The 23,453-nt window shown below is 60.1% G+C and overlaps 7 protein-coding genes across 7 annotated transcripts; 2 read left to right on the top strand and 5 right to left on the bottom strand.

Annotated features, from left to right (window-relative positions):
* Nucleotides 1–715: 715 nt before the first annotated feature.
* On the bottom strand, nt 716–2,814 carry HRG_04264 (bacterial transferase hexapeptide (six repeats) domain-containing protein; the record flags this gene model as incomplete). The annotated part of the gene is made up of 3 exons (XM_044862735.1): nt 716–787; nt 846–2,029; nt 2,082–2,814. 3 exons carry the CDS (start codon nt 2,812–2,814, stop codon nt 716–718), a joined length of 1,989 nt encoding a protein of 662 aa, XP_044721349.1.
* Nucleotides 2,815–8,921: 6,107 nt separating this feature from the next.
* HRG_04263 (SANT/Myb-like domain of DAMP1) lies at nt 8,922–10,820 on the bottom strand (the record flags this gene model as incomplete). The annotated part of the gene is made up of 1 exon (XM_044862734.1): nt 8,922–10,820. The coding sequence occupies one exon, from the start codon at nt 10,818–10,820 to the stop codon at nt 8,922–8,924; it is 1,899 nt and encodes a 632-aa protein (XP_044721348.1).
* Nucleotides 10,821–11,194: 374 nt separating this feature from the next.
* Nucleotides 11,195–11,976, top strand: HRG_04262 (emp24/gp25L/p24 family/GOLD domain-containing protein; the record flags this gene model as incomplete). Its single annotated transcript, XM_044862733.1, has 4 exons — nt 11,195–11,398; nt 11,461–11,766; nt 11,827–11,877; nt 11,932–11,976. The coding sequence occupies 4 exons, from the start codon at nt 11,195–11,197 to the stop codon at nt 11,974–11,976; spliced, it is 606 nt and encodes a 201-aa protein (XP_044721347.1).
* A 1,029-nt stretch (nt 11,977–13,005) lies between these two features.
* On the bottom strand, nt 13,006–14,536 carry HRG_04261 (kinase; the record flags this gene model as incomplete). The annotated part of the gene is made up of 3 exons (XM_044862732.1): nt 13,006–14,171; nt 14,258–14,327; nt 14,408–14,536. 3 exons carry the CDS (start codon nt 14,534–14,536, stop codon nt 13,006–13,008), a joined length of 1,365 nt encoding a protein of 454 aa, XP_044721346.1.
* Nucleotides 14,537–18,199: 3,663 nt separating this feature from the next.
* HRG_04260 (nitronate monooxygenase domain-containing protein) lies at nt 18,200–19,760 on the top strand (the record flags this gene model as incomplete). Its single annotated transcript, XM_044862731.1, has 6 exons — nt 18,200–18,326; nt 18,443–19,021; nt 19,096–19,124; nt 19,197–19,282; nt 19,342–19,521; nt 19,652–19,760. The coding sequence occupies 6 exons, from the start codon at nt 18,200–18,202 to the stop codon at nt 19,758–19,760; spliced, it is 1,110 nt and encodes a 369-aa protein (XP_044721345.1).
* A 205-nt stretch (nt 19,761–19,965) lies between these two features.
* On the bottom strand, nt 19,966–20,421 carry HRG_04259 (SCP-2 sterol transfer family domain-containing protein; the record flags this gene model as incomplete). Its single annotated transcript, XM_044862730.1, has 2 exons — nt 19,966–20,129; nt 20,211–20,421. The coding sequence occupies 2 exons, from the start codon at nt 20,419–20,421 to the stop codon at nt 19,966–19,968; spliced, it is 375 nt and encodes a 124-aa protein (XP_044721344.1).
* A 1,170-nt stretch (nt 20,422–21,591) lies between these two features.
* On the bottom strand, nt 21,592–22,679 carry HRG_04258 (LETM1-like protein; the record flags this gene model as incomplete). The annotated part of the gene is made up of 2 exons (XM_044862729.1): nt 21,592–21,646; nt 21,712–22,679. The coding sequence occupies 2 exons, from the start codon at nt 22,677–22,679 to the stop codon at nt 21,592–21,594; spliced, it is 1,023 nt and encodes a 340-aa protein (XP_044721343.1).
* Nucleotides 22,680–23,453: the final 774 nt, after the last annotated feature.

The following is a 23,453-nucleotide window of genomic DNA, read 5'->3' as shown; positions in this document are numbered from 1 at the left end:
AGGCCACGAGATGTTCCCTTGACCACCACGGGCACGAATTCAGAGGGGCCTTGTTTTTAAAACGCGTCTCTTCTGTTATCGACGCTCCTCGTTCCTCCCCCCTCTACGCCGATCAATGTCGTGCAGAACCCTTCGACAGCTGCGTAACATCGTGAGCAAGCCCGCAACCATGGCCGGCGCCCAAAAGACGGCCCAGTGGCACATAAAAACAAGATCCCGCTTGTGAAGCAACATAACGCGCGGCCGTCCAGCACATTTGATTCTTGACATCCCGGATCCATACCGCCTTGTATCTTTCCTCGGACAAGCCATTCTCCGCTGATTCGACGACCGGCCCGTCCCCTTCACTCATGATAGGAACCAACGCCAAAGACAAGGGAGGAAATATATGGAATTTGCGGGCCACGATGATTTCCCTCCGCTGTATTCCCATGATAAAAATAAAGCTGCCACGGTTATGCATGTTCCCACCAAGACAAGGAGCAACGCCGTTAAACCGTTTCTGCCACGTCGAACGATATAGTCGTGCTTTGCCATAGACATCATGAGAGAGCAACAAACAGGACAAGAACAAAAGGAGACAATGGGGGGAAGAAGAAATGTACAAACAAGGTTGGCAGCTCAGCACATTGCGCGCTTGGGTATAATCCATGCGTGGACACGAGACGAGGACCGCCGTGGCCGGACCGGCGACCGCCCGGCGGGTTCGTAGTACTTACGGCGCAATGCCAATGCCGCGCAAAACGCGTGCAGGGTTACCTGCCACGACCGTAAAAGGGGGGACATCCTGCAACAAGCGGTCAGCTGCGACGCTGTTACCGGACGCAGAGTCGGGCAAAACAAACCTTGGTCACAATAGACCCGGCGCCAACCGTGCTCCCCTTGCCGATTGTGCGACCGGGCAAGATGGTGGCTCCTCCCCCGATCCAGCAGTCCTGCTCAATGATGATGCCTCTCCCGAGCTGCGGTCCCTGTCCGCCTTGGCGCTTCTTGGGGTCGATGGGCAAGGTCGCCGTGAACAGGCTGACGTTGGGGCCGATGACGCAGTTGTCGCCAATCTTGACCTCGCAGACGTCGTTGATGGTGCAGTGTCGGCCAATGACGACGTGGTGGCCGATGGAGATGTTGTAGCCATAGTCGCAGGTAAAGGGTGTCTCGACGGCGACGTGGCGGCCGACGCGTCCCACGTTGGTGACGGGGGATGCCTCCGAGGGCGAGACGCGGACGGGGTCGCGAGGCTGCAGTATCTCGAGGAAGAGGCGGGATCGTTCGTCGGGCGACACGCCGTGGGTGGGCGGCGTCGTGAGGTTGTTGAACCTCCAGCAGGCAACGGCGCAGCGCTCGCGCTCCAGGCACAGTTCCTTGTCAAAGGGATAGTAGTGGCGTCCCGAGAGCATCTCCTCCTTCTGCGTCCTCCTCTGCGGATACTGCGGATGGGACAGGGCGAGCTGCGCGGCGACCTGGGCGCTCGAGGAGGTGGGTTGCGGGTGCGCGGTCGGGCTGCTCACGCGCGTGGGGTGAAGAATGTTGATCTGGGGCAGAGAGTTGGACGGATGGGGCGTTTCGGGCTCCCCCCTGCCCAGGTCGTGCAACGGGGGCACGCGTGGATAGTCCTTGTTCATCCTTTCTCCGAATGACGGGGGCTGCGTGTTTGCGCTGACGGGCGTGGGAAAGGCGTTACCGGGTGCGTAGGCGATGGCGGAGAGCTTGCTCTCGGGACTAACAGCAGACGCGCTGGGCAGTGTCGATGCAGTTGGGCGGTCGTCGTCGCAGGCGGCCAGCGGGCGGCCCTGGGGCGGGTCTATCCGGAGAGCCTGGCCTCGATAGTGCGGCAGGGGCTCACGCTTGACGGGCTGGGCCCCATAGGCGGCCCCGTGTTGCGGCATACCATAGGCGCCAGGGGGCACGTAGCTGGGGTCCTTGGACTCGAGGGGAACGGTCGCGGCCTTGTTGTCGGGCTTCTGCCAGCCGGGGCCCCTCTGCGGTGGGTAGCCTGCACATACGAATCCGCCGCGAATGCAGTTGCTGCCTGCGGAAGGAGTCAGCATGGCAATAGGGGCACGGCGAAAGCAACAACATACACTCGGGCTTGTGTTCGTCGCACTTCTTCTTGCGCTTGCGGCAGGTCAGACAACCAGTCTTTGTTCGATTGCTAAAGTTGCGCTTTCGCTTCTTGGGGTCATGATGGGGCATCGAGTCCTGCCTGTGGTCTGCAGCATAGGGGCTGCCGTAGAGGCCCATGGACCTGTCCTCGGCATCGGGGCTCGTCTGACTGTAGTCGCTGTGGTCCATGTGGCCGGCGGCTCTGCGTAGCGCATCCCCTGCCTGCTCGTCCATGTGACCCTGGGTCGGGGTGGCGGATCTCTGCCGAGCTTCATAAGTATCTCTCTCGTCTCGGCCTTGTTGGGAACTCCACGGAGAGGCGTCCCTGTCTCGCAGCTCGTCGCTTCCCTGGCGATGTGCTTGTTGGGTCGGCGCGTGGGAGCCGCGGGCCTCGGCGTGGGATGTGGCAGGGGCCGTGTCTGGCGTTGGCTCTCGAGGGGCGTCTTGATGCCTTGGTTCCAACGAATCTGAGCGTTTCCGCTTGTGCGACTGCTCGGCGTCGGAATAGTTGGCCGGGTGGAATGACGGGCGGTCTTGCACTCGCCAGGAGCCCCTTTGGTTCGTGGGGACATCGGTTGGCTTCTGATACTGAAGTAGGGCTGAGCCCAGAGGCTGGTCGTCAACGGCGGCTTGATTTTCAGCCGTAGCCTTTGGATGTGGCGGATCCGTCGTCTTTGGGGAGGCCCCATTTAGGGCGGTGAAGGTGGACATGTTGGTTGAGGAGCTGTGGGGTGGAGGGCAGCTGGTTTGTGACCACAAGACAAGAAGGGCGCACAGAGCGGGCGACGAGGGAGCAAAGAGGAATCGTGGCTCCGGGTCGAGCTGGCACGGGTCGTCGAGGCCGTTGGCTAACGAGGGTCGTTGTCGGGGCCCAATTAGCGCTGGGAGATGGGACACGGCAGCGAGGAACGGAGGGAGTCCCCAGGGAGCCGAGACAGGGCCCGAGGCGTTGTGTGAGAAAATTGGGCGTGTGGGAAGGCCGGCGAGCGCGCATGTGCCCTGGTTGACTGTGCTGGTCTCAGGAGCGCAGCAACCCTTACTCAGCCCACGCTCCAGAGCGAATGGAGCAGCGAGAAGAAGATGGACCGTCGCCGCCGCCACCGACACGGAGCGCGTCGGGCCTGCGCAAGGATGCAGGCGGGGGAAAAAAGAGGCAAGTGAGAAGCAGGCTCGGTTGAAGCTCAAGGCGGGGAGAAAAAAAGTCACGGCGGTGGTGATAAAAGGCGGAAGGAAGGGTCGCGCGCTTGTTGGGGAGTTTCGGAAGCTTGGGTCCCTCTTTTTTTTCCTCAGTCGGGGAAGGAGGAGGAAGGGGTGGCCTCGTTTGGCGCGCGATTATTATGTCGCAGGCTGCGGCTGCGTGGCCCGGGATAAGCCGCCGGCTCCGTCTGGGGGGCGCTTCCCTGCTGCTCGGGGCCTTGGAAAACAGAGAACAGAGCTTCGGGCCAGGCAACGCGAGCGCATCGCTGGCCAAGCACGGGCTGAAGGGCGAGAGAAGAGGCGAGAGACGGAGTCGGGGGCGACTGGCCGACCAATGCTGGTTGGTGCAGAGGAAGAGACGAGGCACTTACAGGCACTGTCCTAGCGCCCAGCGGTTGGCAACGGCGGCAGCGGGGAGACCCAAACAGCGCTAGACGGCTGGTACTCTGTATTGGCCGAGGGGTCGTGTCCCCATCCGGAAAGGTCGCTTCTGACAGCACAGCACGGCCGAGTACGGAGTATCCGTACTCTGTACTAATTATATACATGTCGTAGTCGACTAACTACTCGACTTCAGCCGTCGAGTAAGTGATAGGCGATACCTGCTTCTCCGTGCATGACACCGGGGCCCCGCTGTAGACTGCATCTGCGGACCAAGACGGGTCCATCTCGGTGTGTCTGCTCGCTTGGCCCTCGCTTGCCTGCCATCTGCTCGCCAGCTTTGCAAGCGCCCTGCACCTAAAATCGCTCGCCTGCCGAGTCGTTGATGTGTTTTACCGTCCACTGTCGCCAGGCCGGCGAGTGTGTGTGTATGTATACTGTACATATTCTTCCACCTTCACCTGAAGCCTGTCGTCTCTCGTGCTTGTTTGTCTCCCAGCCGATCGACTGTGTAAAATACGGTACTGTACAGTACGTGCTCCTTCTTGCATCGCAGCGGCCCTGTACTCTACAGGAGATGCAACTCCAGCAGCTCCGTTCCCGACATACATATCTGTACTCTGCGCCATGAGTGCCATGAGTCCCCGTAGATCCAGATGCCGGCCGAGTGGAGACAAAAGGGGGCGTGCCCGCAGCAAGCCGCGCACCAAACCGGCTCCACCCCAAGCATCTATTCAGACTCAAAGCCATATCAGATGCCATGTGTCTCCATGCGTGCCTGCCATTCGTCCATGTCTTCGCATTATGCTTTATACTGCCAAGGTCGTCGCAGGCCAAATCGCCCCACGGACGCGCACTCTCTTTGCGCCGGGCCTCTCCGGGGAGTTGCCGGATGTCCGATGCTACTACATGTCCACGTCTGCGCAGGTGCAGCCGAACTGCCTGCTCGTAAGACAGGGAGACACGGACGAGGCTCTATGCTAGACGTCCAGATCACCGGCAGAGAGAGGGCGGTGCTCGCGTGTAGAGAGAGTGTAGACGTGCACCGGCAGGGCGAGTGACAGTCGCGCCTGGGTAAAAGGCGCTTCGGAAACCTTCAACCCCCCCCCCCCATCCCCCGGGCACGATGCGTCACACCGCCCGCCTCGAATCACCCAATTGCGCAGAGGGAGCAAGGCAACGTCACACGGGCAGAGGGGGAGTTGTCTGTGACAGCCGGGCCTGGTATCGCCGACCTGTCTCTGGCATAAAAGACAAGTACAAAGTACAGCCTTTGGCGACGCGACTTGAGATGACAGGGCGGGCCCGCGCTTAGGCCCCAGGTACTAGCGGGCACCGCCAGGCACGGCGGCCCACAAAGTACACGGCGACTCTGCACGTGTTTCAGATGCGCTGTACGTTACCTAGGTAGGTAGGTAAGGTAGGTAGTACAGACGGTGCAGTACAAGGTACTTCCAACACGCCGCCCCATTGCCCACTTTAGCCGCCCGCTTCCGCACGGTACAGTACTTTGCCCTTGTACCTACACCATCCGTCCATCATCAAACGTCTCCCACCCGCATCGTCGAGTCATTTTAGGCGGAGACGCCTGGCCATGCGGGAAACACAGACGCCGACGCGTCTCTCTGTTTCGCCAAGTTTCATGCCCGCCTTCTCTACGACGGGGTGCCCCTGTCGGGTGCTGCACCGCAGCGCCAGATGTGCTCATCTTGGTCTTCTTCAGCTCTCCTTCTATCCCACAGCCATCTCGACCCGACACTGCTCGAGCAAGCATGTACTCCCGTTGGCGGTTCATCTTATCGCATGACGTCTTCGTCTCCATTGTTGATCCCTCGATCTGGTTCACGTACTTTATCATCTCGAGAGGGAGCAATCTCTGACTCGAACCAGAGGCGTCCCTTGGGGACACACGATGTCTTCGCTATACCCGCTGGATGGATAACCAATCCGGGGCCACAGGCGGCCAACACCCCCGTCCAGGCCCCCATGTCATGGCGGCGCATGGCAGGCTTCAACGAAACGTCCTTCAGATCGTCCAACCGTCTCATCGAGCTTCGCGGCAATCAGGTGCCTAGTATTTGCGGGTGAGTTGGTTCCGGTATCTACAGTACTCACATCACAACGTTCTCACGCGCGCGCATGTTTCACCCCTCTTCTGCCGCCCCGGGGGCACCAGACGCGCACAACGGCTCTTCGCTTCTCTCCTTGTTCGACGTGACAACCTGCCACCTTGAAACCGAGCGCTCGCCGGCCCGTCGTCATGTCTACATTCGTCAATGCGTCTTGCCCCGTCACCCTGCTACGCCGCCTACGCCGTCACATGGCCTCGACGGCGAGGCCAATCACGAGCGGCGTTTGTTCCCCCATGGCCAAGGGCGGGTGCGTGCCGTTGGATACAATGCGAGGCTAGGCAGTAGCGTGTGAAGAATACACACATGCGTAGCATAAGCATCGACAATCACACAGACGCACTCTCACGCGGCATCCTTGCTCCGACGCGCGCGAGTGCGTGGCGCAAGGGGAGTCTAGGCACACTGGCCCTTCCAACGGCGTGGCGCCGCGAAGCATAGCCAGGTCGCAGGCAAGCAAGGCGCCCTGCTCGTGGCCCGTTCTCGACGCCTCCTCGCGCGCCAAGAAGTTAGTAATGCGAGCGCACCAGGTCAATGCGAGCGCACCAGGCTACTTGATCGCAGCCGATTGGGACAGCCGCAACAAGGGGCGACGACGAGGCGTCCAACCACGCCGCCGCCCGGTCACGTCGGCGGTTGGTCTCGACGGCACCGCTTCCTACCACTTGCCGGCCTTGCTTGCGCACTCTCTGTCTCATCTTTTTTCCGACTCTTGCTTCTTCCAACATGTGCTTGGGAGACCAACATTGGATAAGACGCGGCGAGGCGAGGCATCATCTGCTGACCCGGGTCCGAACTTGGGCTCGGGCGACCAACACCAACCTCATGAGACACCAAAGGAGTTGTGAATGAGATTCGGATCAGGCGACATTGGCTTCTTCCGACGCCGCATGTTGCTCGCTCTTGAATTGCGATTCAAATGACATGGCTCGGCGTTGGTAAAGAAAAGGGCATTTGGGACGAAGGAGGACAACCTCGACTCGCAGGCAGACTAGACAGCTGGGGGCAGAGGGGGAAATGACTGCTTCAAAGGGAACATTTCTCTTGTCCAGGGCTAAAGGCCAGGCCAGGCTCGTTGGCTGCAATGCCGGGCCCGTGGGGGCGACGCCTCTGCCAAAGAAGGCTGAAGACGGTCATGGCGGCTTATCTCCAACGACGCTGCCGGGGCTGTCAAAGTCAAAAAGTCAAAGAGGGAGAGGGAGAACGGGGATAGCTGGTTTGTCGCTGGCTGTGCAACCTCGGCCATGGCACGCCGAGAGGCGGCGCTCGGAAGACCGGGCCTGATTATATGTAAGACGTCAGCCGCACGACGACGAGCCCACGCGTTGGCTGCACGAGTAGCCTGTACGGATGATATAATAATACGCCTTGACGATTAACGCCGTAGCATGAGGCTGTCATTAGCGGTGCCAAGTGGAGTCTCCCCCCTGTTCTCCGCTGCCGTCGGCGTGCCGATCCGGGGGCGGGTTAAAAGCCGACGCTAGCAAAGCTGGCCGAGCAAGTCACGCGCGACTCGCGGCGTCTCACCGTGTCCCGCAATTCTTAACGCGCGCCACGTCACGGCGGCGAGGTAGCCGGTACAACAAGCCCGGAAAGCGCAGCGCGCCTGGCCGAGAGGTACCTTGGCTAACCGCGCACAGCAGCCGCCCCCCGAGGGCTGATGAATCTAGGCACGGATACTACAAGCTGGGTTTCGAAAGAGAAGAGGGGCATTGAAAAGTGTTCATGTCCAGCTCTTCCGCCCAGCCCTTTGGCAGTGCAAACAGCCCTCAAGTTGCAGAACCCACGGTATGTAAAGTTGGGACACTAAGCCGACACCCATCACTCCGCAGAGAGAGCCTATCAAAACCCGTGCCTTGTGGATGCTGGGATAAGCGCGAATTACCTAGCCATCCAGTGCCAAGAGGCCTTCTCGAAAAGGGTGATGTGCGAGCAAAACGCTGAGGTATCTCCTCTCCTACGCGGCGTCCGACTGGCTACAATCCCTGCAAGTGACCTGAGAGCTGTCTTCGCACCGCCAAACACATCCATCAGCTGCTGCCAACATTGACGTCGCAGATGGCCCGGTGAGGGAGGCCCCGTCGGTGAGCGAGCCTCCGTCCAGGTCTCCCTCGGAGCTGCCCCTGCCTGCATCCCCCCCTTGCCACGGCGTCGGCGGCGGCATAAGCGCCCGACACACGCCACACTGCAAGTTGACCCATCCTCAGCTTTCCCCCAGCCAAAACAAAGCAAAACAACCAAAAAAAAACCGTGCAGAAGACCCAAAAAGAAAGAAAGGTTTTCAGAGAGAGAAGGAAGAAGGAAAGGGCTGCCCCTTGGCTTTTAGCACCGCATAGCCGCCCGCCCGCTTAAGCGCCCGACTACACATTCACAGCACACGTTAGCTACAGGCCCTCCTCTCGACGGCGCCGGCCTTTGGATGCGGCTGCGTTTTCTGCCTTGGCCGGGAGGGCAGGGGATCAAGGGGTGCAGCGTGGAGGGGCGGGCTTTTCGTTCAGCCCTCGGCCAACTTGCCCATCTCTTGCCATCAGCTATCTGCGCCCATCACAGCGACACGTCACATTCCATCTACTCGGTCTCGTCCTTCATCTTCGACTCGATCCTTCACTAGACATGCCTGGACTTGCTCTCGTCATCATCACCAGCCGCTCTCAGGGGCGTCAACAGCATCGACCTCACCACGGAGCCAATCACGTCCCCCGGCTCGGCGTCTTGGTATTACACGCTCCCAGCACATGCAAGCACCTAGAAATCCATACATCTATGTACCTGCATTCACCCCATCGCCGTCGCGCGCCTTCACCCTTGGGCCCGCCGTTTGATCCGCTTCTTCTCGTGCAGTAGGCCCGTGGCTGCTAGACGCCGCCATTGGCCAAGCGCCCGTCCAGTCCTTGGCTCAACCTCAGGAGTTCCCTCTCAACGTCGCCAGCAGCTGAAATCCTGCGCCCGCACGCTGCCGACGCCGCCGAGTCGCATCTCGCAGAGTCGCAACGGTCGGGATGATTCCGCGTATCAGTCTTCTCCGCTCCGTTTCCCCGCATGCAGAGCAACCCTGCATTCATCCAGATCTCATCTCGGCATGTACAGATCAAGTACCTGGGTGGTTGGATCCTACTTCTTCTGCCGCTTGGCGCTTTTGTCGCTCATGGTGCTCAAGACACTCGCGCTGCGCTTGTGCGCGATTCCGGGCCCCGCCCCTTTTTCCCTGTCCGTGGCATCCCGGACCTGTTCCTCTGCGCCCTCGTTGCCATCCGTCTGAGCCTTCTTTTCACTGCCGTCATTGTCGCCGTCACCTTCGGCGGGCGCAGTCGGCCTCCATTCTCCCTCATCCTTCTGGGCCGCATCGCGAGCCGTCTTGGCTTCGTCGGCAACACCACCGTCGCCGCCTCCGCCAGCATCGTCTCCATTAGTCTCCCCCTTGGTTTCGCCGTTCTGCGTTTCCTTCTCCGGCTCAGGTGGTGCCAATGCCCTTTCCCGCTCCGCCTTCTTCGTCCGCTCCAGCTTGATCTCGGCGTCGAACTTGTCTGAGAGCTTGCGGGCCTCGAGAAGGCCATTCACTGCCACGAGGAGTTGCTCATATTGCTGCGTCGTTGCCGCCGTGGCCATGGCCAGCTTGCTTGGAACATCAAGCTCGTTGAGCGTATTGTTAATACGCATCTGCTGCTGATTCGACTTGTGCGAGAAGAGCTTGTTGATCTTTTCCGTCCGGAACGTCGGCCCAGAGCCCAGCCGGTCAAAGCGCGTAACACCGTAGATGGCTTCCTCGTGTTCGTTGAGTTTGCGTCGCTCTTGCTGCTGCTGCTGTGGCAGGTTCGGCTGTTGTTGCTGTTGCTGCTGTTGCTGAGACGGCGGTTGCTGTTGAGCCTTCTTACTCCCCCCCATTGGCGTAGCGGCGGCTCCTATGGAATCACGATGGGCGCTGGCCGAGGCCGTGGCGATGCTGTCTCGTTTGCCAGAATCTTGAGTGGCGGGCTGCGGCCCGGTTGGGGCCCCTGGGCTCACGCCGTCGGTGCCCATGATGGACTTGCGCTTCTTAGACTTGTCGGCGCTCATCAGGTTTTGCAGGAGAGTCTGCAGGCCAGACGATGACTTGAAGGAGCCAATGTCCGTCTCGGCGCGAGGATAGTCCAGGCGGTTGTAGAGTTCCCTCCGCTCTTCATTGAATCGCTCGCTCCTCGCGAGGATTCGCTTGATCTCGAGCAGCAAGGATTCTTCCTCGCGCGTCTCGTCGCGGGACCGTGACAGCGAGTTCATGGCAAAGTCCTTGCGGGCTTTTTCCTGTTGGGGGTTAAAGTGCGCCATCATCTCGTGGAGCGCAAACTCGGACTGGCTCATGTACTGGACGGGCTTCTGTGCAGCCATCATCTTCGAGGCCACTTCGTAATAGCGAGCTTTGAGATCCTCCATCGACCGCGAGCACGCAGCCGGCACAACAGCCTTACTCTCGTCGCCGTCCGCATTCGCTTCGCCGTTGGTCGCGGGCGGGCTCCACTCGTATCGGTCCCAGACGAGGGGCCACCGGATGTCGAGGTCCTGCACCAAGCCCATCAGGTAGTCCGTCTCCTCCTTGGACCATTCGGCGCTCTGCAGGTGCTGCCGATACTGGTCATCGCTGTACTGAGGCACCGAGACACGAACGCTGTACTTGGAAAACGTCGAGTCCTCCATCTCGTCCGTCGTCTCGGCGCTCTCCTGCGCCACGCCCTCGCCGTCTTCCTTGGTCTCCTGCCGCTTCCAGTGGTGCAGTATCAGGCTTTGGTCCTCGCGGCCAGTGTTCCGGAAGGGCCGCATGTCCCATCGCGCCGCTGGCTTGCGGCTGGCCAAGCGCCGCTTCTTGAACTGCGTGGGTTCAGGGACGATGGCGATGGGGTTGTCGCCGCCGAGGAGGTGCACCTCGCGTGCCAGGCCCTTGAGGTTCGGCTTCGGGGCCGCCACCTTTTGCTTCTTGGACGGTCGCGGCCCGGCGCCGCCCTCGGGCAGATTGAGCACGTCGCGGACATCGGACGTCATTGTCGGGGAAGTGCTGGTTGACGTCTCAAGAGGCGGATTTCATTGCACGTCGGAGGCGCTTGATCCCACTCGTCCCGTGCGTATCGAAGGCAGTTGTGCAATAGATGGCGAGTTGTTGCGATTACGAAAAGTGTTGTTCTTGGCTTTTCGAGGCCGCTCACGGTCAAAAGCGCCAGAGGTCGCCGCCTCCCGCGCACGTGACCGGGCCTGTACCTTTTCCTGAACGTGGCAGCTTCCACACGCCAAGCCATCTGTCACAAACGCCCACCCATCAAACCGAAGCTCGAGCGAAAGGGGGACGCCCACCGCCAAACCGACAAGAGCCCAGATCCGACGACCGGCGAGCTCTTCAGCGCTCCCGAAACCTCGTCGAAATGAGGGCCCTTTTGCCTCTCCTCTCCATCCTCTCCCTCGCCTCGGCTCTGCACTTGTATGTCGACGGCTCCGCGCCCAAATGCTTCTTTGAGGATCTGCCCAAGGACACGCTCGTCGTGGGCAATTATTCGGCCGAGGAGTATGATCACCACGTGTCTTCATGGCAACAGCATGGTGGCATCAGCATCTATATTTCCGTCGATGTACGTCGTCAACCACTTGTCCTTCCCCTGGCTGGCCGTGGATGCTGACTTGCGCCCCGTAGGAGGTCTTCGACAACGATCACCGCGTTGTCTCCCAGCGCGGCTCCTCGGCCGGCCGCTTTACCTTTACCGCCCAGGAAGCCGGCGAGCACAAGATCTGCTTCACACCTTCCTCAAACTCTGGCCGGTCTGGCTGGCTCTCCTCCAAGACCCTCCACGGCGGCATCAAAATGAAGCTCGACCTGGTCATCGGCGCCACCAGTCAGATCGAGAGCAGCGACAAGGACAAGCTTCAGGACATTGCCAGCCGCATCAGGGACCTCAATGCCAGGCTCAGCGACATCCGCAAGGAGCAAGTCTTCCAGAGGGTAAGCCGTCCCGACCTCCTCATGACACCGTGGTCATCCGAGCCTAACGTCTTCGTGTAGGAACGAGAAGCAGAGTTCAGAGACCAGTCCGAGTCCACCAACGGCCGCGTTGTTCGCTGGATCGTCATCCAGCTCGTCGTCATCGGCGTCACGTGCGCTTGGCAGCTCTCGCATCTGCGCTCCTTTTTCATCAAGCAGAAGCTCACATGATGACTTTGTTGTGGGGTTGGTGATGTTATTTCCGGTCATTGTCCGCTTGAAGACACCACGGGAGGCACGGCACGTATAGGGGGAAATGATCCATGGCGAGGAGCGTTTTGCGGGCTGATTTGGCCACTTGAATCCCGACATGGCCATCTTGATCGAGTTCAAATCTGAGATGTCACGGAAACTGTGCACACTAGGAGCTATCGAATTCTTGACAAATTCATGTTCCATTACAATGAGCACCACGCGAGACTCTACACCTACTTGTGCTAATGAGTTCATCTCGCACAACAAATCATATTCCACCCGCTCGCGCCTTCTCGCCCTACTGCCTCCCCTCCTGTATGCCAGTGAGCCGGCCACTCCGCAGCTCCGATTGCCCCAACTCGCGGCCCCCTCACTCTGCCGCGACAAAGAAAAAAAGCTCTAGACTTATTATAGAAGACGTGGTAGCAAAAGAACGAAGATACACATGAATGAGGCTCAATGCTGCCCTTCGTGACCACCCTGCGCCGTGCTGCGCCGCAACTCGAATAAGGAAGGTCGAGTATGGTTTCGTGATGGAATGCCAGACATGATGAACAAGGAAAGCCGAGCCACTAAGCCCCGGATCGACGACACGCCCGTTTTTTGGTCTTGTTTTTAGCATGATGTTGATTACTGTTAGTCGTCGGTCGGTCGTCAAATAATAGGCGATGCCCCCCACCGGGTACTGAGCGTCCAAGATGAAACCGGTTCTGAGTAGGGTGCCTGTTGCGACAAGAGCAGCCGCCGCCGCCTCAAAATCTTCCTCCGCCGCCGCCGCAGGCTGAGTGGCTGGCGGGAAATTCTGCTTCTCGTAGGAGTAACAAGTAACTGTACCGGGAGGTCTGGATAGATGAGGCTGGATTGCAGGGCGCCGACGCCAATCGCGGCCGCGGGCTCAGGCGACGAGGGTCTCGTCGGGATCGGTTTGCCGTCGACCTGGAGTTCCTGTGGCCCGCCGCCGCAACAGTATATACAGAAACAATCGCGAAACCTGATGGGAGGCACCTAACCACAGCAGATGGTCTTCATGAACTTTTGGAACCCGCTGGGCTGGGGCTCCGAGGGCCGCGCGTTATGCTGGCCGGTCGCGGCCATGGGGCTTTGCTGTGGGACCCTCTGCTGCGGCAGGTTCTGAGTGCTGTTCTGGAACTGTGCTTGGGTAGAGCCAGTCGGGGTGCCCATTTCGCGGAGGCCGCCCACCCCGCTGGCCCGCTGTGCCGAAATGGCGCCGGGGGGGCTTGGCCGGTCTCTCTGCTTGCCCATCTGCTTGATCGGGGAAGGAGGGGGCGGTTGCGCGGCGTTTAAGCGGCCGACGGTAAGGTTCTGTGCTTGCTGGTGAGAAGTGGTATTCCCCTGGCGATGGCCACTGTGAAGCTCCATCTGAGAGGGGCCCGGGCGAACGTTTGGGTTGTGCAGGTATGCTGCGCTGTGGTTCTTCGAGTCCCACCCCTTTCCCGAGTCCTTGCTGATCTTCATCCAGTCGTACTCGCCGTCCTCGACATCGCCCGCGTTCTTGAGGGCCTGGGTGAAGAGCTCGCGCAGGTAGTCGTAATCGGGGGTGTCTTCGAAGCCGAGGTTGCGGACGTAGGTCAGGTACTTGCAGAACTCTTCGGGAAAGCCCTCGCAGAGGTCCTTGATGGCCGTCGTCTGCTTCTTCTCGCCAATCTTCTCGTACTTCTGCTTGTTGGTCGCAGCCTTGAGACCCTGCCAGGGAAGGCCGCCGCGGAGAAAGTAGAGGAAGACGTGGCCGAGGGCCTCGAGGTCGTCTCGTCGGGATTGCTCGCGGCCGAGGTGGGTGTTGATGCTCATGTAACGGGCAGTGCCGGACAGAGACTTTCGCTCGCGGTAGGGAATGTGTTGCTTCGTCTTGGGGTCGCGGTACTGCTTGGCCATGCCAAAGTCGACGACATGGATGACGTTGGAGGCCTTTGTGCCGGGGCGGCCAATCAAGAAGTTGTCGGGCTTGATGTCACGATAGATGAGGTTCTTCTCGTGTATCGTCTGGACTCTCGACAGCATCTGCTTGGCGACCATGACGACCGTCTTGATGGTGAATCGCCGGCCGCAGTGGTCGAAGAGATCCTCGAGCGAGGGGCCCAAGAGATCGATGACGAGGATGTTGTGGAGGCCCTCCTGGCCAAAGTAATAGACATTGGGAATGCCGGCTGCCACTGCAATTAGCCATGAGGCCCTGGCAAGCAGGCGAGGCAAGCCGATAATCGGGAGGGGATGGTGGATTGGGGAAGTGGGTGCTTACGACAGCCGACGAGAATCTTGTATGTCCGGTATTCATCTCGCAGCTGGGGAGCGTCGCTCTTTCGAGGTTCCTGGAGAGCGCAGTCAGCGTGGGTCGGCGTGCAGCTGATGGCGACACAAGGCGCAGGCGGCCAGGGGTCAAAGCACTCACAAACTTGATGGCAACTTGCTGGTTGTTCAACAGGTTGGTTCCCTCAAAGATGACGCCAAATGAGCCCTCGCCAATCTTTTTGCCGACCCGGTAGTGCACGCCGACGACGTTAGATGATGAGGAAGCCATGGCGCTGCTGTCCTCGAGGGGCGTCGGAGCCGCAGGCTAGACAATGCAGAGGCGGAGCGAGAGGAGCCAAGGAAGCGGCGCGAGTCGACGGGCCGTGTGTCCAGTCGTCGGTCGGTCGGTCGGAGGGGTCAGGAATTGATGCAGCGAGCGGGCAAAGGCTCGGCAGGAGCAGCGAGGCTCCAACGTGAAGGGAAAAGGGGCAGGCGAGTAATGCCCGGTAAGCAAACCGACGAGACGGGGGTCAAGGGCAGTCAGCGACGACGCGAGAGAGTAAGCATTTCTGATGGCGCGGGCCGCAGCAGGATGGGGATGGCGGAGAATTGGATGGATGGATGACGGGCAGTAGTGGGTGGGAGTATAAGTTTAAAGCCGAGTCTGCCTGTCCTCGCAGGAGGAGGAGGATGGGACGACTCGAGTGGACAGCGAGCACGAAACGGATGAGTGTGTGGGAGAGAGACGGGGGTGGTGAGAGGAGAGGAGGGAGAGACAATTTTCTTAGCACCAGCCGTACGGAGTAAGTATTGAGCCAAAGTCTGCGGCTGCTTCTAGGCGTCCGGCAGAGGGGAGTGGCTAGGGGAGTGGCTAGGCGGTAGGTACTTGGGACTTGGGGACTTCCATGGTGCTTGGTGCTAGAGTCAGACTGGCAAGGCGAGTGGGTGTGGGTGGGGGACAGGGGGCTGGAAGGGCGGCAGGGGCGCTGGGCTTTTGGGGCCTGAGGGCGGCGAGAGGGCAGAGGCGCAGAGGCGAGTGGAGCGGGGGATGGATGGATGCCAAAACAATCATCCGCCCACAGTCCGGGGCGGGCCATTGGCGCTGCAAAGTCGCAGCCGGCAAGCAGCGGCAGCATCTCATCTTTCTTGCCGTGTTCTTGCCTTGATCTTGTTTTGTGCCTTGCCTTGGTAGGTGGCACATGATTAGGTAGCTCTGTCTCCTGATTTAGGCACAGTGAGAGACGCGGTCACGTACTCCGTACTCCGAGCTGTCTAGGTACTACTAGTAATTAGTAGGTACTCCGTACAGGCCATTGGAACCCAAGCCAGAGCGCTCAGAGCAGGCTAGCAGAGACGCCAGCAGCCAGCCAACCAGCGTCCTCGCTCCCGGCCACCGGATAAAGTCTTGTACCTGGCGCCAGGCCGTCCCTGGTCGCAGCGCTCTCAACATGACCAGTATGTGTTCGTACAGTACATGGTCCACTGAAGACGGCAGGATCCCGTCCACTGCAAGGCAAGATAAAAAGTACCTAGCCATCGACACTACGCGCATGCGCATGGGGAAAATGCAGCCAGATCTGTCACGGTGTTGCCAGCCCGACGGAAAAGGGCAAAAAACCAAGGCGTGCACAAACGCCTCGGCTTCACTTCTTAGCTTCCATCAGCTGCTGCTAGGCGACAAGGCCAGCTTCTAGCTACCTAAGTAGGCTATGCTATTTGGAGGTATTGGATGAGACGGGGGCTGACTGACACTTGACAAATCTGGCGTTTCCCTGTTTTACGGCCACTAATAATTACCTATGGATGCTATGGCAAGCAGACAAGGCGACTCCCGATTTTTTGGGCATTTCTCTGTAGAAAAAGGTGCATTGTTTGCTTGCTTCTGTTGCATGGGTGGACTGGACTCGCGTCCCTGCATTCACCGAGGTTTTGGTTGCCTCTCCATTTTTCCTTTCATTTCTGGCGAAATATTCGAGGGTGAATGGCGTGCAGCCGAGTGGCGACCAGGATTCACTGCCTCCGGCTGATGGAACCGTGAGCATTCTGGACCGCCCGAGATGGCGCACGGCCGTCGTAGCGTTGAAGACTGGGACGAGAGGGCTGAGCAGCCGCGTCTGGGGAGAAAGACACTGGCAGACAAGGATGGATGGGTGTCTCGCTGCAGCTGACATGGCCACTGGTAAATCCATCTCAAGGTTGATAAGTCGGGCAATAGAGGCCGTTGGTCGTGCTTCTCAGACACCAAAAGGGGTCCCAGCCAAGCCAAGATGGGCTGGCAGGTGTCTCGTCGTCGCCAGACGGTGCATCATCTGTCCCATCGCCTGATCAACCGCCTGCAGGGGCACAAGACGACCACCAACTGAAGGACACCCTCACAAAGTGGGAGAAAAAGGCTTCTTCACTGCCTGGAGAAGGCGTGAATCTTCACGTGCTTAATTTTTTTTCTTTCTTTTAGATTGTTCTTTCTGCCTGGTTGGGGGGGGGCCGTGAATTGGGACCCAAAAGGAAAAAGGAGCGGTCCGCCGGCCAAAGCAAAGCAGTATGTACATCTGGCAATTAGGGGATTGTTGAGGCGCGTGCTGCCGGCAAGCTCTGGCAGCACAAGGTACGATTGGCTGGCTTTGGTTCCACGGATGAGGCCAGAGCTTCATGCGGCATAATTGCCAATTGGCATGCGCGTGCTTCCGTCGACAAAACGGCTGGCCTCCCAGCATCTTCCCTGCCAATGCCCGCGCCCCCCGGTTGCAGGTACGCACTGATTTGTCGCGTTGGCCCCGTCTACAGTGCCTACAGTGGACGGACGCATCGCCCTGGCAGAGAAGTCCTGGCAGAGAAGCCCTGGCAGAGGCGCCCTACCCTATATGGCCACCCTTGGCCCCCTTTTCGCTTGATGCGGTCCATTCTCCCTTTGTCTGACGAGACAATGCATGACATTCATTACTCCACGCATCATGAAATATAACGTTTTACCGAGCAGGCCCATTACGTAGCGCCAAAAACTCCTCCCCCCAACAACAACCAATGGCTCCCCCTGGCAGCCCACGCTCTGGCTGCCGTCGACGAAACAGTGGCTGCGGCACGTCTTTTTCCAACGCCAATCAGACGCCTCCCTGCTGGGGTTGACGGCAGCCGCTCAGCCAAGCCTGCCGATCGATCACACTGCCCTGGCTGGGGGGAGCCGGCGACGTTTCCGTCACGACTTCGGGCATCAAATGCCAACCAACCAGCTTATTACCTTGGCAGGAGAAATATGTTTCATCCCCGGCGCGAGTGAGCGGGAGCCTGTCGACCTCGACAGCGTACCCGAGTGCTGGAAGCCCCCGACCGATAAATGACTTGCTTCCATGGCCTGACTGACGGCTGTCGCTCGTCCATGTGCGTCTCACAGCGAATGACCAATGTTGAACACACATGACAATGCTCGACCGCGCCGATGCTACCAAGCAACGATATGTAGCTGTTGAAGAGCTGCCCTCGTGAGCCGCCTGTCTCGGCGAGAGGGTCGGAGAGACGGGCGTATTTACGAGCACGCAGCCTGAATCTCGAGCCCGCAGACTCGGTCCAGTTTGAACGTGCTGACACCTTGGCTGGTTACACTGCTCCCCCCCAGCCCAAAGGCGGGGGTAAGACGGCGGCGGCGGCGGCGGCGGCGGCGGCGGCGGACCGGCTGCATGTGAATGAGCTCGGCAATTGCGGACTCGCACGAGCCGGAGCGAATCGCCGGCGACTTCTCCACCACGTACTTCAACTGCTTTATAATTATACCTACCTATCTTTATATGCATATACGTCGAGGTCGCCTGCTCACACCTGCGTGGTTTACTCTTGCTTCGACTCCCGTCCTCGTCACGTCTGCTGCCTCGATCGGCGGCGCCCTTTCTTCTCGTCCTCGTACCCTCCTGAATATCCCCATCCCTCCGTGCCCAGGACAGAGAGGCCCATGGAGCACGACATGGCGCTGGCTCCCAGGCTGCAGAAGTGGTTCCCGTGGACCCGGGCGCCCGTCATCTGCAACGGGCCCATGCTCGGGGCCGCGACCCCGGCGCTGGCCACCGAAGTCACCAAGGCCGGCGGTATCGGTACAGTCGCCTCTCCCATCCCTCCCAAGTTGCTGTCGGGTGAAGTAATCAATGCCGAGGTCTGCGCGGCTTCACGTCGCCCTTGTATCTGACCTTGTTCTTCGTCGGCGGCACAGGCTTCCTCGCTTCCGCCTTCAACCTCGACCCGGGCTCGCCTCAGCTCAGTAAGCTCGATGCCGACCTGACCGAGAGTCGACGCCTCCTCGACCAAGCATCGCCGTCACCACCATCATCGTCGCCGCTACGCATCGGCATCAGCTTCATCACGGGCCATGCCTCCATCGCCCGCTTCGCCGAAACAGCGCTCCCCATCATCGCCAAGCACCGCCCCGCGATAGTCTGGCTCTTCGCCCCGGCCGAGGCCGAAGCGCCAGCGCCGTCCCCGCGCCCCCACCGAGCCATCATCGAGGCCCTGCGGAAGAGCGCGGAGGAGAGCGGCGGCACCGTGCCGCGCGTCTTTGTCCAGGTGGGGAACGTGGCCGCGGCGCGGGCGGCCGTCGACGACGGCGCCGACGTGCTCGTGTGCCAGGGCGTCGACGCCGGCGGGCACCAGTTCCGGCGCGGCGCCGGCGTCGTCAGCCTGGTGCCCGAGGTGCGCGCCATGCTCGACGGCGAGTTTGCCGGGCGCGACGTCGGGGTGCTGGCGGCGGGCGGCATTGCCACGGATAAGGCGGTGGCAGCCATGATGGCCCTGGGTGCGTCCTTTCAGTCCCTGCTTCTTTCTGACAACGGTCATGGTGTGCATTCATGCTAAACTCGCAAAACGCAGAGGCTGAAGGCATTGTCATGGGCACAAAGGTGGGTTGAGAGTAGCAAGACTTGTTCTACTTGCTGTATCAGGGTTGCGCACCTGTCACTTACATCGTCCAGTTCACAGTCGCCAGAGAGTCAGAATACCCCGACCACCGCAAGCAGCTCATCCTCGAGACAGTCGATGGCGGCTCGTCAACGCTCAAGTATGTGCTCCTGTCCGTTGGCGCATTCTAGACCGACTGACACGTCCCGGAACGTCCAGGTCTCCTTTCCACGACCAGATGAACAAATCAACCCTCTGGGGGCCCCTCTACGACGGCCGCGCAATCGTAGGCCCCATCCACGGCAAGTTCCTGTCCGGGTCGTCGCTGGAGGACTGCCAACGGAGCCTCGACAAGGACTACTCGCCTGAGGAGGCGACGCGGATGCTCGGCACGTGGGCGTGAGTTTGACCCCTTTTCTTTTCTTTTCTTTCCCCGACACCGACGAACAGACGCCGGGCGAGGGGCGCGAGTGGATGGCTTCTGTGTGCGTGCCGAGAGCTGACTTGTCCATGTCGTGTCTGCGCGCAGCGGGACCGGCGTGGGCCTCGTGCAAAAGGCCCAGCCGGCGGGGGAGATTGTGCGCGAGTTGCGCGAAGGCGCCAAGGAGCACCTCCGCAAGCTGGCCGGGCTGGTGTAACAAGTCGTTAAGAAGACGAGGGACGAGGACGACGAGGCCTTTTCGTGACTCCCATCCAAGAGTATTCATTCAGGTTGTATCAAACAAGCTTCAGGGGACAGAACCCTTGGGTGCCAACAATAAAAAAAAGTTACATGCATGTCCCGTCGGTATAAAGTACAATATTCGGCGCCATCCATCCAGCCATGCCATGGCTATCCCTGCCTCACAGCTTGGACTTTGTCTGGGCCTTCTTCATGATGGGGTCGAGCTTGGTGGCCTTCATGATGTCGCCCTTGATCTTGAGCTTGCCCGACATGAAGAGGCGCTGGGCGTTGGCATCACCGACGACGAGCTTGCCGAAGTCTTCGTCGGAGAGGGAGAGGGTGACTTTTGGCGCACTGGTCAGCCCTTCCAAGCTACAAGGCAGAGAGAGGGGGAGGGAGGAAGGTGCGGGAGGAATGGGCTCACCCGTAGGCTTGCCGCCGCTGCCGGTGCCGACCTTGCCCGTATCCTTGAGGTCGATATGCCAGCTCTCGGTCTCGCCGGCCTTGTTCTTGAGGGTGAACGCGAAGACGGCGTTGCCCTGCTGGATGGCGTCCTTGCGGTCGGCGTCGCTGGCCGAGAGGGCCTGGCTGATGGCGTCGAAGGCGGCCGAGGAGGGGAACTTGTCTATTTTCATGTTGGACCTTGTCAGCCGCGTGTTCCTCGTCTGTCCATGATGCGACGGTACTCGTCATGGTGCGCCGAGCGCCCGCGGAGCAACGGAGAGGCGACGGACCGTTCTTGAGAGACATGGCTGCGGGAATTGAGAGCGGGAGTCGACAGACGGCGGAGAGGGAAAGGAAGACTCGACTGGGAACACGGTAAGGGAGAAATCTGGGGAAGCCGAGGGCGGGGAGTCGCGCGGCAATGGTTCTTAAGAAAGATGAATCTGACGGGAACGGACGTCGGCTAGGCCGAGCATGTGATGCGGAGCCTCGGCCTTGGCTTGGGTACTTGCCCCAGGACCGACCCGGTGCCCCAGGGCCAGGTACCCCCAACTCCGCCCCCCGTAGCTTTGGTCTTTTGAAGCACTGGAGCGGACCTACAGCGCCTGTGCCCAAAGCATCATGTGCCCTCGTGCATCTCATTACAGTAAGGTACCTGAGGTAGGTTCTCTACAGCATGTCTCGGCCCTGTAAAGTTGCCTCCTCCCTTCCCCACACGCGGCCTCCTCCGGACCCACGGGGCTCCTCCATATTCCCTCCGCTGCTCCGAGTTTGAGGATTTGATAAACTAGACGTGCAAATATCCATGTCAAGAATGCCTTGCAATCATGAGGTGGAGCTGGCCCAATCCACTCAGCAGCCGGTCTCTTTGGGTCTCTTTGCCTATCCACTCCCAAACAGCCCTTGCATGATGCCCAGCAGAGCGCTGTGCCGGGCCAGTCGCATCGCACCCTCCCCCGAACGGAGCTTTTTGTTGCGCCGAGGCCACGCCCAAACATCTCCGTCCCTCCCTTCTGCCGCCGGCCCACCGGACCCGTTCCTCAGCGCCGCACCGGATACCGACGGGTTTCGCGACATGCGCCTCCCGTTCAACATGTTCTTGCTTTGACCTTGCGTCTCTGGAGTAAAGTGTCGTATGTATACACGTCCTCATCATCTAAATAGGCGTCTACTTATCGATCCATCTGATCTTTCGTACTCGTACAACGTGGGCATCTTGCCCGGCAAAGCGTGAGTGGCCTGTTTCCTTTTCTATCCCTCGGCGGCCTGGCCTCTCCATCAAACGACCCATCATCCGCCATGACCGTCTCTCGACAGCTCCCCCTGTGGTGGTGTCGGGTGTCGTTGCGCGCCGCATCTCGCTACAGCTCCCACTCTGGGACCGCAAAGTCTCGATGCTCGGGCCAGTTTTCGGGTCTGCCACGTCAAGCCACGTTAGCCCTCATAAAGCCGCCATCAAATGGGACTGGGATTCGACATACCTCGTCAGCAGCAGCGTCGCCATCCGCCGCCGTCTCTCCGCAATGTCCTCGGCTGCCGTCAGCCGGAGCCAGTCGCCCAGCAGGCTCCGCAGCTCCGCCTCGCTCTTGCCCAGCGTGTCGATGCCGCGCTCCCTGCAGGCAATGGCAAGCTCGGCAGGCTCCAGCTCCAGGGGCCCGCCGTCCTCGATGAGGTTGCGGTCGTCGCCCTCGAGAAAGGCCATGCGCAGCCTGCCCTTGACCTGCCACATTCCCGGCGGCATGAAGCCCAGCCGGTCCCAGATGGAGCCCGCGAGGTCCAGGCTCTTGAGCACGTGCGTCCGCGCCACGTCGGCCGTCACGCGAGGGCTCAGCACGCCGTGCGGCGACCGCGCCTCGAGCTCGTCAAAGGCCACCCGGCGCCGCTGCTCAGCCTTCTGCGCCGCCGTTAGAATCTGCTTGGGGATGCGGCAGGTGTAGGGCACGACGCCATCGACGTAGATGACGACGAGGGCCGTGAACTCGCCAATGACGATGAGCATCAGGCCAAACAGCGGCAGGCGCAGCATGTCGTGGCGCACGCGCCAGAGGAGGACCCAGTCGGCGCGGGAAAAGGTCTTGGGCACGTAGTAAGGGCGAAATATGGAGGGCCGGTCGTCGGGGGGCGTCCGCTCGAGCTTCTGCCGCAGCAGCTTGCGGTTGGCCCAGACGCCCTTGAGCCCGTCCTTGTAGAACCTCAGGTAGCCCTTGCCCATTTGGAAGAGGTACTGGAACGTCGAATCGACCGAGCTGCGCGGCGGGATCGTCAGGGGCGGTGGGCGCGTCGAGGCCGGAGGGTTGAGCAGCGGGCTCTTGGGCGACGGAGCATCGTCATGGGCTCGGCGGAGCGATACGAGGGAGCCATGGAGGCGCAGGGCCGAGCATGGACGGCTCGCATGCCAGCCACTCCCGCGGTGCGCGCATTGTCTCCACGGGATTCGGGGGTTCATCATGTTTGTGCAAGAAACGGAGTGACGGGGAGTTTTGGCCACGCAAAATGACGAATGTTGAGGTACCCTGCACGTATGCATGTAGTATGTACACGTGATTACCACTCGCTTCCGCCGACTCCAACATCACAACTTCTAATGCAACCTCCCAAAGGCCAACTATTCCGTATGCGTATCAGCAGACTCGAGATGCCTAGATGAAGAGACGGTGATGAAGGCGCCGGCGAGAAGACTTCTGCGAAAAGAAGCCTGTGATGACGAAGTCGTGCGATGAAGAATCCGGTTGGTGGACAAGTCGGCGGTGAAGAAGAATGAGAAGGAGGAGGAGGAGGAGGAGGAGAAGAAGAAGAAGAAGAAGAGTGGACGAGGGCAAGAGGGGAGAATTGTTCCGGCTGGTGTTCAGACGACGCGTGACCGCTCTGGGAAGTCCCCTTGGGTCTGTACTGGACCTGCCTTCAAAGCCAGGGCGATGCTAAAAGCGGGCACAGATTACCTTACGATACTAGAGAAGTGGCAGCTCACCGGCGCCCTGACGCCTTTCCAACCGAGTGTCGACGCCAAGCCTTCGCTACGGCCCGTGTTCCTGCATCGTCACGGTGGCTTTTTCTTATTTTCAAGGTTAATCTTAGCACTCATCCTTTACCAAACTCAAATATCCGACCATGACCGGCTTCGTAGGCGCTGGATAACCTTGTTAGCCTCCGTAGGAGAAGCCCAATGTACGTGTCATGTCCACCTCCCCTCAACTCCCTCCTCTTGTCCATCTTCTCGTCCTCA

Source organism: Hirsutella rhossiliensis (assembly GCF_020360975.1).
Source record: "Hirsutella rhossiliensis strain HR02 chromosome Unknown scaffold00004, whole genome shotgun sequence".
NCBI lineage: Eukaryota > Fungi > Ascomycota > Sordariomycetes > Hypocreales > Ophiocordycipitaceae > Hirsutella > Hirsutella rhossiliensis.
This window is presented reverse-complemented; position numbering and strand designations above follow the sequence as displayed.